Here is a 15,367-nt window from a genome sequence, read left to right on the forward strand (position 1 = left end):
CGGTAAAATTAAGATAATTACGAATCCCCTGGCCTTCTTTATTTCTCTTAAGTTTCCTTCCCCGTCTTTCACTTGACACCGTCCAAAATCTTATATTCCAACCTGCCGCTCTTGTCCCAGAAATCCCTTCCCTTCTTTTAGGAGCCCAACGCAAACTCTTCATGAACGTGGCACACACGAAGAATTCCGCCGTCGGCATTCCTGACAGTAGAAATTGAGAATTAATTCATAAATATAGACCTTTAAAAAGTTCCAAAACTAGTAGTCTTCAAAGTTTCCACGAAATACCTAAGTAAATACTACCGCCAGCAGATCTCAAGGTATTGGCCTGTTCCACCAATTCAGAGTGAAAAATATTGAACTTATTGTCTTTTTACACTATTTCCTTGGAAAACATCAACAACCATTCATTTTTAACGTCTCATCCTCTTAAAACCAATCAAGACTCTCACATATCTTAGATTCTTAAGATGTATAAGAATAAAGGGATAGACACAAAAATGTCATTCAGGAGTAAGGCCAAAAAACGCATGACGAAGAAATAAAGAAAAGATTGTATTACCTCCACAAAGGCCCAAACTATGCTGGATAGAATCCAAGCGAGAGTGCAGAATGAAAAAAACTTAAGGTGACAAAATCTCTCTCTAAGCGTTATGTAAGTGCTGAAGAGGTATTTGACGAGCCGGCCTCGTGTTTGCGAGTGCCGAGTGGGCTGCCGGCTGTGGAAGGCAGGATAAGTTGTGTGGCGGATTTGAGATGGGACGGAATCCCTTTTCTATCTCCCAATGACGAATTCATATCGCATAATGGGGGAACTAACTCCCCTTCCCACGATCCTTCCCCTTCCTCAATAAACCAAGCCACCACCCCATCCCACGCCCTCTATCCATCTATCCCCGAAATTCTCTTACCGCAGTGGTCCAAGTTAACTCGGTTTTGGTTACGTTTCGAGTTTCATTCAGTTTAGAATACGGTGCTGATCATCTTCTCTCAACCTCCCCGTCCTCTCTCCACTCCTTCCACCTTCGCCGCCCCCGAACCACCCCTACCCTTTCCCTCGGCTAACTCAGCCTTTGTCTCAGAACCTCGGGAGCATAATTTCCTTAGCTCCGTTTTCTTAGTCTTCTTTACCGCCCTGCTTCGGATCCGAGTTTCTTCAGTCTACACTCCCCACTCTACCATCTCTCCCCCATCGCGGCCCTCGGGCCCCTCTGCTCACAAACTACATATTGTTTGATCCTCACCCCATTCCGCGATCCATCCCCCGGATCCAGTATCCTCCCTCTCGATTCTCAACCCCCTTCAAACCCCGAACAGCCAGCCCAGTGCAGTCCAACGCCCAAAAATATTCCTCGCGTCCTCAAACCACAAACCTCCCTATCCCCCACATCCTTTGTGTAGCCGACCTCCCTCGTCACTGCAACGAAAAAGGGGAAGTGTGTACGAATAGGGAAGGGTTCAAATTGGCTGGTCGGGGGATGGAGGAAGGTTTTGAAGGGCCTTACTTCCAACGCCCTTCTGTCGCTCTTCACGGCCCTCACCAACTACTCTCGCGTGTATTACGCTAATTTTAGTCGGGGTCGAATGAATATCTCCCCGCAGCATCGCAGAACGATCTGACATAAAACATAATCTTCGTCAATGAGCCACATCGTTTAAATGCGCTCTCCATACTTCTGGTTGACCACACAAGTCTCCAAAATTATACATCAACACCGCAGATTAATTTGCCGAAAGCACGATAGGGGAGAGCAATCAATAAAAAGAGTGATTGGACCACCCAGAAATGTTTTTGCTGTACGCCTGCGGTCCCCTTCTCCGCTCCGTACCCTCGCTGCACAATTTACTGATTCCCATTCATTAATCAAATTTGATGCTCCCTGCAAGCGAACGATAAAAATATTTCTCCCATTACAAATGAAGTATTCTTCGCATGCCTTTAAAATAAAGAGAACAATGGGGAGCGACGCGGAGTTCATTTAATTGCATTTACGATTCCAAGAATGGCATGATAAAGGCGAAAATAAATCATATATATACGTAAAAGAAAATTTTGAAGAGTGAATCGATGCTTAATTTTTTCATTGTTAAAATCTGAAGCTGTTCTCCACCCCGCCCTCTGCCGGTGTCCCCTCCACCACTAATATTTCTTCTCTCCGTACCATCGTCGCCTAATTAACACGTCTCTCCCTATCAAACCTCGAGCAAACCCTCATCGCCCGCTAAATTCCAGGATGCCGGCAGCTAATTACGCATTGGCCTCTTTTTTCAACGAGTTCCCAAAACCACGAATAATTAATAGTGTTTCTGACTGAAAAATCGGTTTTTCAGTGTGTCGGATTCCTCCAGTATGGGGATAAAGTGGCAATGTTCGATCTAAGCTTTTCTAGTCACACTTGGGGAAACAAATAGGGAATATGTTCCGTTCCTTTACTTTGTATTTCTCATATCATTACTCTCTCAAATCATGGCACTGGGTTTCAGCTCTGCCATGCCCATTCCTATTTTGAATGAGCTTTCATACATATATACATGAGTCAAGGTAGTCCACTGTTACAGCGTTTTACTACTGACCCGACGGCCCGGGTTCTCTCTAGTCACCATCAGCTCAACCTGGGCTGTCTGATTTATCAGGCATCAATTCTTCCTGGGAAACCATAACCGGCACAGGGAAAGGAACTGATGTGAGAATTTCACACGCCTTTGGGCTTAGAACAAAGAGGCTTAGTGCGGGAGAGAATACTAGAGGAAGGTGGTTTGGCCACCGAAAATTAGAAATGTGTGTGAGTTTCATTTGCACGAATTTCTCTGTGTTCTTGTTCGCTAGCGCTATTTCACTTCCCCGTCGAAATTATTATTCACATTGTGAGACTTTCCTTCATGATATATAGATAATTATACGCACATAAGTGTATATGAATATACTATATATCTAAATGTATATATAGGGGTGCAGCAGCATAACTTATTTTTTTCAAACGCAAAATGGTTTCAAAATAGGAAGTTATTTACCGCACCCTATATATATATATATATATATATATATATATATATATATATATATATATATATATATATATATATATATATATCATTCCTATCCTGTTCCTTCCCTTTCCTCGTTTTCCTAGCATTCTCCCCTCAATCACAGTCTTCAACATCCCACTGCCGGTCAGTGCACCCTTCATCCACTTTTCCTGCCTCCATAGGATTTATCCCAACAAACCCCTCTCCTCGCTCACCATACCAAGTACTTCCTCATTTGTTTTCTTCTCTGTCCATTTCACCTTCTCCATTCTTCTCCACACCCACATTTCAAAAGCCTCCAGTCTACGTCTATCCTCCTGCTTCAACGACCACGTTTCCGCGCCGTACATAGCTACGCTCCATATCAAAGTTTTTACGAGTATTTTCTTAACATCCATACTCAACGTCCCCGTCATCAACTCCCTCCTCCTTGTGAAAGCCTCGGCCTAGCGCAATTCTTCTCCTTACGTCCTTACTACTTTGACCGTGTTGGTCCAAAACACTTCCGAGATACGTAAAATGTTCTACCTGCTCCAGTTTTTGCCCTCCTATTTTAATTTTTAGCTTAGCCTTTTTCTTTCTAGAAAATCGCATAACCTTTGTTTTATTAATATCGATTTTCATCCCATACCTGTCGCACTGAATTTCCAATTCATTCAGCAATGCTTCCAACCCCTTGGCTGACTGACAAACTAAAGCTTGGTCATCAGCAAACCTAACTGATTTATATATATATATATATATATATATATATATATATATATATATATATATATATATATATATATATATATATATTCGAATAATAATTATATCAGTAGTTCATTGCAATGGTTTTAGATGACGATAGAGTATTGATTGAAAAGGAACGCTATAAGAGGGAAGGATGTTGGACGTGATACGGCATGGGATATCTTTCACGGAATCCCCGCACTGGTTTTAAGTTGATATGCCCCACACTACGAGTAATAATGAATAATTCCCTTCGAATAGTCATAATTTTACATTTCAGTTAATTTACTTATTTCTAAATGTGAAGTGACAAGAAATAGTATATTAAGTTAATTAGGTTAAAATAAACGCCTTTGCAATGAAATACTGATCATGAGAACTAAATGGCCAATAAATAGTACTTTATTGCAAAACTAATCTCAGAGGGATGGATCTTAAAAATACGCTTAGATAATTTCGGTAATACAATCATCTCACTTTAGGATATCATTCATACCTTTATAGCTCTAACTATGTATTTTATTAACTTCTAAAAACCACGAAAGTGATACTTCTAGGTGCAACAGGAGTAAATAAAATCCACGAGTAAATTGAACCATGCCTGTATTTCTTTGAATACAAAAGCAAATGCATCTCTGATTATTGCAGAAATTCCCGTTATAATATTCACTTCACATTTACATATAATTCATTTAGTTCAAAGTATTCTACCTAAAAGGCAGATTTTAGACGATTCCTAGTGACTTTACAAAAATAAATCTACGTATTTACTAAGTACATGAGGTTTTCCCTATTCTAACTCTTAATTACATGAGGTTTTCCCTAACTCTTCCCTATTATTTCTTTCTTCATTTTTTCTCCTGCCTACATGCTGTCTAGACTCTTCCTTCTTTCCTCTACCCTGCTATTAATGAATTTCTGTCCGTCTATATGTATTTATGCCTAATATAATGTATACGACGAGACGTTAAATTGAAGTAGGGGCCATTAGATCTCAATTTCGCCCAAATAAAGACCTCCATGTATCTATTTCTATCTATAATTTTATTACACAACGTACTCCTTTCTATTACGGTACTCAACAGATCACTACCTTTCTACCTTTCTACCTTTCTACTTTCCCTGCCTTTTTTTCATTGGCAAAATAAGTTCCTTTATTCGCCAAACCTAATTAAAATCTCCTCCTCTCTGTCAAACTTTTCTTAATTCTCCGCCACACCCACCCCTAAAAAGTCTCCAATCTACGCTCATTCCCTAGCTTTAAAGGCTAGGTGCCACATGTAACTCCAGCTTCATTAAGCTCTACGCCCAAATTAAAAACCTTTACTAATCTTTTCTTCAAATATTTCAATAGTTTATCCACCATCAATGCCGGTCTTATTTCAAGTGTCTCTTTCGCGCATGCGAAAATTCAAAGTGCTACACTACAATGTCCTTTACCCTTAAACTACTGCAAAAATAAAAACCTGCTCTAGTTTGCTCCTTCTGATCTTATAACTTTTGTTTTCTTTTGGTTAATTCTCGTACCAAACCTCTCGTGCTGTTTGTGTAAATCGCTCAATACTATACCTTGAGTGTCTGACTCATACTTTGATCATCTGCAAACCTGACAATAATTTCACCACCCACTTTTATTTCCAATTGGAGTTTTTCCCTAAAAGTAAATTTATTTAATAGCAAGAAAGATTTTATAAATTATGTAGTACTATAAAAATGTTAAATAAATATTGTTTTCTTCAGAATATCAATTATGGAAACTAATCTCTGTTTAATTGCCTTTATAATTGCTTCTGAAATTATGCCCTCGTATCCACCCACATATTCAGAATGACAACATTAAACTCCCCTCGGCACTTTATTTACGATGAACACTGCATTGCATTTTATTTACAACGTAAATAATAACAAGTTAATGTAACATAATTTTCACGTTGAGGATTAACTTCTGATTTAGTATATCATGATTAGTTTATTTTTTTAAATAATTTCCTGGAAGTGTTTATTGACCGCTTATACCTTAAATCCTACTTTCGCATAAATTTGAAGTTTAATAAAAGCGACTTGGCCTAAAATAATATTAGCATTTAAGTTTAGCATGTGATCTAATTTTATTTTTCTACCCAGAACTGAATTTGTGTTAATTCACATGGTTGCATTCTTCGATTTTGCGAATTTGAAATCAAATAAAGCTTGACTGTCCTTTCAATTAAGGATAATTAATGACAAGCGATTGTGAAGGAAATTTTATTTTGTTGAATCGAAGCTAATTAACTATGCTTTTAAAATTTGCCCTAACCTTGTCATGAATAATTTTATAGCCAATTGTTTTCCTACTTTGTGCCAATATCATTATATGTGGGCAATATTTCATGCAATTGGGCCTATGTTACATAAATCCTCTATCCCGTATCGCTATGAGGTCAAATAAGGTGGTAACTGCAAAGTGGAGGGTGGTAATTTTAATAGTCATATTAAGTATAGCATCTGAATAAGTGAAAAAATTAGTTTATTGCGAATTTCTGCAGACTAGAAGTTTTGCAGTAATTTTTTGCGCACAGGTTGTATGCAAAAGTGTGTACAGAATTTATGAAGACCTATATCCCTGTCAATCCATCTTTGACGTAAACTCGACAATGATTTCAGCATACTTTTGCAAATGTAACTCTCCAAAATATATCCAAAGATATCTAAAATGTATCCACAACGTTACCCGACATAAGCAACAACAGTTATTGCCATGCCCATCTTTTTAGCAACTAACAGCCATCTTTAATCGAACGTTAAATTAATCGAGGTTTTGTTTAAGAGCCTATTGATTAGGATAAAAATAGAGAGGTTGGGATTTTAATCTAGAAATATTAATCAAAACCCTGATCAATCTCCGACCAAATTGGTATCTCAGATTCTTAACTCTTTCTTAATTCTGTTCGACAAAGAGTGATCAGGACTGAGTGATTTTATTCGCATAATATCCCCGGCTGTTATTTTTTTCAAATATTATTAGAGCAATTTTGGTAATAATTTAATTGGTTTGACTACAGAATTGTGTCAGCGGCAGGAGTTTATATAAGTTATTGTCACTCGTAATCGAACTTAAATTATTTCTTTTTCATAAAGTAATTAGAAATTATTACTTTGAAACGTCTATATTCTTTTTATAACATGCTTCGATATTAGATTACTAAATATAAGAAATATTCTTTTACATACCTATAAACGATATTTTATAAATCTCTGTATCAATGAATTGATTACTTAATATTGTATGAATCCAGGAATTAACCGATCACCAAATTAGGGGCAATTTTAGCCAATTGTACTTTTCGATCATTTCCCAGACACCACGTTAGCGCAGTATCACGGCGTCTTCTACTGTCAAACCGACCATTTGACGAACGCATATCTCCTCTAATGCCATTCCACAAGAACGAACTTCAATAACCACATCCCTTACAAATTCAAACCTCTTCTGAGAATGTTTCTGTCTTCAAAGAAGAACGACTAAATAAAACTTCATTCCCTTCCCGGAAAGGAAAACTCCTTATCGCATGATGCAATCAGCGTTCTCTATTTCTCCTTTAATAAAGACTAGTAGGGATACAATGTGAGGCCAAAGGAGCTAGGGGTCCCCCATTCCATCTGAATCCATATAAAATGGCCTAAATACAAAAATATTTTAATTAGTACCGCAGTATCTCTCGCCCTCATCACTTCCTACGGTTCCCTTACGAAGAGCCTAAATGATTTTAGTACCGAATAACTTTCGTAGAATTAGACATCATAATAAGCAGTTTGGATATGGAGGTTGCTTTGTTATAGCAGCTATTCGTATTTACAAAATTATTTTACGCACAGTTTGAATGGAAAATGTGTAAAGAATGTATGAAGATCTATCTTCCTGTCGGCCTCTCCTTGAGGTAAACTCGACATTCATTTCAACATAATTGTAACGCAGTGGAAAATGTTTAAATATTCTAAAGAAATCCTATTATTGAACACCAAAGTAACCAAGAATTCAAAGAGATATTTTCATTTAGGAGTACGTGTGCCAAAAAAAGTATGTTACCGTGAGTTAAGATGATCTAGCGAGATTTAATACTCCGACTGGCTGAATTGCCCTTCAAAGCCGGTCAAAACTAATTGTGACCGGCGTTACACCAAGGCAAATCAGAGGGGCCCTATTTGAACCTTCGCGCCACCCCTTTAGGATAGCATTCGTAATCTATAAGGTAACGCTCGTGCTACTGTGGAGCCTTTTACCTCGGAGATCGACGCTGTTAACTGTATCTCCGTTCCGCGTTCTACTCCCTCCGATTCCATCCTTCGCCGAACTCGCCGAGTGTACAGGCAACTCCCCGATATCCAACTTACGCCAATTAAAATATCGCCACACCAAGTTTTGCTCGCACACGTTGGAAACGACGCTTGGTCTTCATTGAAAATAAGCGAAACGTGAACTTGTTTCTAATTGATAATTAAAAGCCTTCGTTGTGCGTCATGCCAATCGGGTGGCGTTTCAATATTAAATAGTGACAGCATTACCGTCAATATTTCAAAACTTCAAGAATCACTCAATCGTAATTGGGAAGAGATAGTGATCTCTCGACATCAATATTCGTGGGATAATCTATCAACGCAATACGTTTTAGACACCGATGTAAAAATGGGAAGGATTACCTTGTGTATCAAAACCCAAAGTAACAATCTATTGCGATTAGATTCTCGAAAAAGTACTCTGTTATAATTATGAGTTTAGCTACTAAGTTTTAATAAAAACTCATTTTTATGTTTGGGGTAACATCTGAATTGAAACTTAAGCAACAGTTAAAAGAAAGTAACAGTAGTTTCCCATAAGACTAATATTTCTTGTACTCCTAAGTCCTCGTTGCCCTAACTTAATTCATCAGCAAAGTTATTAAAAATATTACAGAAGAATGTTGGTAGATTACCCTAATATTAGTTATGAAATAAATTGTCCTCTTATTACATTTTAATTTCAGAGAAATATTTATAAAAGCAGCATAAATGGAAGTAACGTCAGTGCAGATTGAAAACGTGTCTCCCGACTATGTGGCCAGGACTCTTCAACTCCATTCATTTAGACCATGCTATTTTAGGCATAGTTAAATATCTTACTCCTAACTATAACCTTTCTCATAAATTCCGTGTGGAGTACTAGAGTCAAAACTGAATTTCCGATATTAAGCCCCCGGATGTATTCCTCTGGGATTCCTGGCAGTAAAGGTCAGCTATTGGGTAAACGGATTGGCTTGATTACATTGCAGGTGTTTTCAAATTAGCCCAAACACGTCTGCGACCTAATTGAATTCTCTTTCGACTTCAGTCATGCTACTCGACTCTCCCACGAGTTGTATCCCGTAAAAAATGGTTCTTTTCTGAACTCGGGGATCATCGATCCCTGCCGTTGCCTACCCAACTAATCCGTACAAAACTCAGATCAATCGAAACCCACGCAGGGATTAAGCCATGAGATTCTTCCTAGCCTCGCGCGATGAACAAATAATGGCTTCTTGTCGCTGTCGCATTGGATGTTCCACGCCATGCAATTTACAGAAAACGTTTCTAGACCTTTTTTTGAGGAATGACTTAAAAGGATAAAAAGTAGGTAAATAATTTATTGTACAAATAAATAAACCACTATTTAAGTGTACCATTCAAACTTTTTCAAGTCCCAAAATTAAATTCACTCTCCTTTAAAATTTTTCTGTTCGGAACAGACAATGTTTTGAGTCACATACAATATTTTTGCGAAACAATTCTATGTATATAGTAATACTTGTTATAGTTACTAAATATTTATTTCGGGAAGGTACCAATGAAACCATAAATTGTTTTCGAATTGTCTTTATGAGATAATTTTTGAAGAAAAAATCGCCATCATAAAAAAATAATTAGATGAGTGCAAATATATCATTAAATACACCGATAAAGGAGGACTAAGGTGAAGAATACAATATGTCAATGAAAATGAATGACAACAATCAGAGCCTACAAAAACGCAAAGAATATGAGGCCGAGTTCCACAAAAGTTGTGTACTTATTTATCTTTCAAAGGAAACTTCCATTCAGTCGATTTGCTTCTGATTATCAAATAACTTACATTCTTCAAACTTTCATTTTTAATATTTCTACCTTTTTTTACACCGTAACTGAAAAGGGCAACGGGTGAGCGACGCTCCTCAGGGCTTTCTACGACGCACCCGCGACGTCGGGAATGACTTTCCATTCCACGATGCCGGCGGTGGTAGTAGCAAATAAGGTAAAAATGGTAATTTTATAAACCCTATTTCTGTTTCTAAAAAAACGTTCCATGGAATGTAAAAATGATATGCAAATGCGTCCTTCGATATTTTGGTCACGAGTTTATTCAAATGTTAGACAAATGAAATCTCAGTTTAATGCGTCGATGTAATCGATGATTTATGCTGGTCCCGTTTGCCAAATTAAATGTGTGATGACTCAATAAATTAAATAAATTTCTTTTGAAATAAATTAAGGAATCTCGCTTGAGCTCCCAGCATTGATTCTCCATATTTCAAAAACTGATCTTCCTCCGTCATAAATTCAAGTAATGTTTTATCCATCTTAAATTAAGTGAAAAATATCATTGTGCATCGTATTAAATAGAATTGAACTTTTTCAATTTACAGCATTTTCAAATTCTTTCGATGTCCCTCACTATTTCCCATTTTTATTGAGGGGGGTTTACAAAAACCAAATTTAAATACGTAATGCATGTAAACGCCCTCCAACATGAAGGGAGTGAAAAACGCATACATTTTCACGTGAATGTTCCATCATCAGACTAAAATTTTGTTTCCACTTTTAAAGCCATTTCATATCGCCGAATACACGTGCGAATGCTTCTAAATATCTAATCTAAATAAATTTCCTGCATAATGCACTCTACCTCATCTTCATGCGCTATTTCTTACCAATAATATCGTGTATTTTAATGTTTTAAACACTTATACTACCAGTTCCATCTAAGATTTTAGGAAGCCAATTTATGATAACGTGTACACATTTTAACGCTAATGAACTCCTAACATTGCATTTTACTATTTTGCTGTTTCCTAATAATTAGTCGGTGAACAAAGCTATGGATAAACTTTTTTTCATTTTCATGCGCCTGCATATCACAGTCAGACAAAACTCAAGTTGCATTATATATCTTCAGTGCACAGAAATTTTCATTAGTTAAAAAAACCATACAAAAATTAATCAGAGGATTAATGTGGAGCACATGGACGTTCATTTCTATTTGCAGAAGTCAAATTTAAAGTATTTAAGTAGTTTCTAATTCTAGAAAATTGATGATAAAATTGTTACTGCGGTCCACTCTAGTAAAAAATGAAAAAATTGGTCACATCAATCCCGAGTACAACATTTGCTTCAATCAGGTTTTTTTAATTATATGCGGTTTTCAGCCACTTAGAGACTTGATTCGTAGCACAATATCAACAGTGATAACAGAACAACAACAGTAATAACAGCTTGCACACCAATCTTTAACATATTGTGGCATGCTCGAGTTAAAATACTGAGGTTACTTGATGAGACAAAAGAAGGCAACCGTTACATTCCCTAATAATAAGCAGGAGCACATCGAGAAATATTTTCTCTGAATTAAATACATCAGCACTGGAGCAAACAGAAAATGACTTCCATCTACATCTAACAGCTACTGATTCCTAAAAAGAATATTCCTATATTTTCATCGCTATTCTACCAATGAAAATAAATATGTGCTTTATCTCATTATCTCGCCAATACGATCTGCGACCATGCACACACTTACCCGACGGTCTGGATTCAGCACTTCACGCACACATCAGGAAAAATTGTTACCGATACTCTTTATGCAAACCTTGTAGAACCAATAACGCTTTCACGAAAAATATAATGAGTTTATCAATGTCATACCACGCAGAAGTATTAGCGTCTTCTCTTTAATGTCATAGGAGTCTGAATCACCTTCTGATCGATCCCGAGATGCCGGCCGGGATCCCGGCAGGGCCGTCAACATTTTTGCCGGGGATGCAATGGAACGTTGTGTTGTTTGGAAAAATACCGTTGTAATCCCCTACGAAACACTCTGAAAACTCGTACGCATGCTGTATTGATTCCGAAGGATATAGGTTGACGATCGCTCCCATGCCGGAACGTTCTACGACGAAATGCTTAAGTAAGGCATATAGAAGATATATATATATATATATATATATATATATATATATATATATATATATATATATATATATATATATATATATATATATATATATACCTCCTTCATGATCCACCCCTATTTATATTGTGCCTTACACCATCTCATCTGTTAACATTGTCGAACCTTCCAATTAATTTACATCGAGGCAAGTTTTACAGGAGGCACTTGTAGCAGAGGGACGAGCGAGTTTCTCAATCTATCGGTTGATCAGATCGGTTGATTATTTCTTATTTCATCTGGATGGTATCAACTGCCGATAAAGGTGTACAGAAGGATGTACGTGACAATTCACTCTAAGTCAAGAGTTCGAACGTCACGAAACAGTCATAAGAATCGATAACTTTAGTACATAGCACATATACATGTACGAGGGTCATCCGGAAAGTAGTACCCGTTCGTGCCACATGAAGTGCTGACGACGCGAGTAGCCGCTGGACGAGGTCAGATAGCTTCAGTGGCTTGTCTGCCTTCTCTGAGCCAAGTTGCGTGACGCTAGCATTGCCTGTGTTGTTTCTGTGATTGTTTACAATGTTTAAAAAAATTGAGAACGCCGCCAGTTGTGAAGTGAGGGCAGTGATTAAATTCCTCAATGCAAGAAACGTTCGCCCATGTGATATTCATCGCCAATTAAAGGAGGTGTATGGAGACAATGTAATGGACGAGTCGTCTGTTCGGCGGTGGTGTCGCAACTTCAACATGGGGAGGGGGAACACACACGACGATGAGCGTTCGGAGAGACCGTCTGTCATTACAGACCAACTGGTGAGCTCAGTTGACGAATTCGTGAGGAACGATCGGCGCGTCACAATTGATGACATCTGTGAGCATTTTCCCAATGTTTCTCGAACAATTGTTCATGAAATTGTTAAACACCATCTGCATTATGCAAAAATTTGTGCAAGATGGGTCCCTCGCGTATCTCAATGAGCTGGCGGCGAAGGACTATGCAGCAGGAATACAGAAACTTGTCACACGTTATGACAAATGCCTTAATTTGCTTGGAGATTATGTTGAGAAGTAGTTTAAAGTATCCTCTTTCAAATAAAATTTTTTATGTTTGTTAATATTTACTTTTGTGTCTTTATTTCACGAACGGGTACTACTTTCCGGATGACCCTCGTACATAACATAGAGCGTCTTTTAAATAGACTCAATTTTAAAGAAATAATATTTAAGCCAAGTATGAATTTAAGTGGTATTCCTCTTACTCTTCTCTTTCCAAGGCGGAATCGTGAGCTACCGTATACCAGCGATTGACGGTGCCAAAGGGGGGCCGGCCGGAGGGGGAGTGGGAAGTGAGGATGACTCGGTAGCCTCCCCGTCCGGAGATCCGCCGGCCCTGAACGACGCCTCTTACGACGGGGAACGCAGGGGTGCCGAGTTGTTCGGAGGACTGGGGAGACTTGTAGATGGGGAGGTGGGAGCGGACAACTTTCGTCTGGACATAGGATATGGCAAAGGTAAGCATGATATCCTCCAAAAATTACTCTCAAGGATCGTATCACTTCAATCTCTTCAAATGTACAGGTAGAAGATCTAGATACAGGTAAAAGATACCTGTATAAGATAAGCATAGCTATTACAATATTGTGAGTCCCAGTAAAATATTTCTTATGAAATCAAATTCCAAGGTTTATAACGGGTTTTTTCGTTTTACTTTCCAAAGAAATCTTAGTGCTAGAAGAAATTTAATACAATCCCCGTATCCCCGTAGTATACGGGAACGACTGAATTGATGGTCCATAAAAATATTAAAGGTGGTATAGGGGAAACGGGGATTTGTATTTAAGAGGATTTAATCCACGATTTTATGTTACATATTTCTACTGTTATGTACTCTCGTATCTACTTTAGTGGAGTGAGCACTGAACAGCGGACAAAGGTGGGAATCGGGATGGTGCGGTGGCTACGTACAGGCTTCCATCCGAGAGGGCCGTTCAAGTCCTGGAGACCACAAATATTTTTCATAGGTATCCCGATCCCCACTTGAGGTGCTTTGTGGAGGGCACTTTGAGTGAGTACGCAGTCCGTCGAATGAAACGTTAAACTGCGGATCCCTTAGCGCCTTTCGATTTGAGTAGGCTAATGGCGATGCCGGGTTTCTCTCCATCCTTCCTTTCCCATCCATCCCTAATGGCGCAAATGACCTTAGCCTTCGGTCGCCTCCCTTAAAAACTACTACTACGGGGACAAATTAATTTTCAGGTCATAGCAGTTTCCACAATTGGGTGCGACTTGATCATATAATGGCCAACGCATTTTTCTGGGGAAAAACCTTAACTATTCAATTCAAAGAGTGACTATTGCATGAAATGGCAAATTTTACTCAATTAAAAGACGTTTTAATAAACTTCCTTAAAAGTCTATCATCGTCTCCAGTTAAAAATATACAAACATAATTCATCGTCAAGCCATGTTTTCCTTGTCCTATGAATACAAAAGTTAGGGATAATGATGAACTATTTTGCCCCTTAGTTTATTTATTTATTTATTCAGTATAAGTCCGAAAACAGCACATTCTGGCCTTTACATCGAACTATTAACAATGATAACAATGATAACAATGATCACATTTACAAACACCCAAGCCCTAGGTGGAGGAAAACTCACCCAGGCGGGGATCGAACCCGCGATCCTTGGAATAGCAGACGAGGACGTTACCCCGCCGCCACCGGGGTCGGCGAAAAAGGCGATAAAGGAACTGAAGAGGCATACAGCAGAGTAGATATGTCAAAACCGATAACAAAAAGGAAAAGAAGGAAAATTCACCTCGCATTGTCAGGAAGAATCTATGAAGACTCTATGAAGAATATAATAAAAGAGAAGAGGCAAAGAAGTAGACCAACGGAAAAAACACGTAGTCAAGGAGATTTTAGACGGTGGATCTATGAGTGCAAAAAGAGGATGGGATTCAGCATTAGATAAAAGAGTGGAGGACTGCAGTGAACCAGTTTTGGGATTTAAATAGAGATGAGTATTCACGCATGACAATTATGATTAATTTTTAATTCGATCAAACGACTCAATCTGTCTATACACGGCATACTAAATACCAAATGCCTCCATAAATGCCCATTAACGTCAGCTATTAACTTCTAATTGCTATGGTACTAAATAAGACAATGATGGAAAACGTGCGTCATTGGTTTCAAAATGAAGAGCACGCGACCGTCAAATCAGTATTCATTCATCCATAAGGAAAGTCGGCGTGATTAAAAGAAAACATTGCTAACTCTGGGAAAATCTAGAAGGGTAACTACTAATTGGTTCTCTTTAATCACCGGGAGGAACATGGGTCAGCGAAAATGCTTTGATTGGAAAACAGATTCGCGTCTGTGCGCAGGAGGTGAATCT

General features: G+C 38.2%; 1 protein-coding gene across 1 annotated transcript in view; it reads left to right on the plus strand.

Moving 5' to 3' along the window:
- The window catches only part of LOC139689965 (discoidin domain-containing receptor 2-like), a 654,793-nt gene that overhangs the window by 555,217 nt on the left and 84,209 nt on the right, over positions 1–15,367 (plus strand). Inside the window, exons 6-7 of the mRNA XM_071587123.1 lie at positions 13,237–13,272; positions 13,327–13,473. Coding sequence (XP_071443224.1) covers positions 13,237–13,272; positions 13,327–13,473 — 183 coding nt within the window. The remainder of the gene's footprint in view (positions 1–13,236; positions 13,273–13,326; positions 13,474–15,367) is intronic.

The sequence above is a fragment of the Hetaerina americana genome, unplaced genomic scaffold, assembly GCF_022747635.1.
Source record: "Hetaerina americana unplaced genomic scaffold, ioHetAmer1.1.p SCAF_3, whole genome shotgun sequence".
Classification (NCBI taxonomy): domain Eukaryota; kingdom Metazoa; phylum Arthropoda; class Insecta; order Odonata; family Calopterygidae; genus Hetaerina; species Hetaerina americana.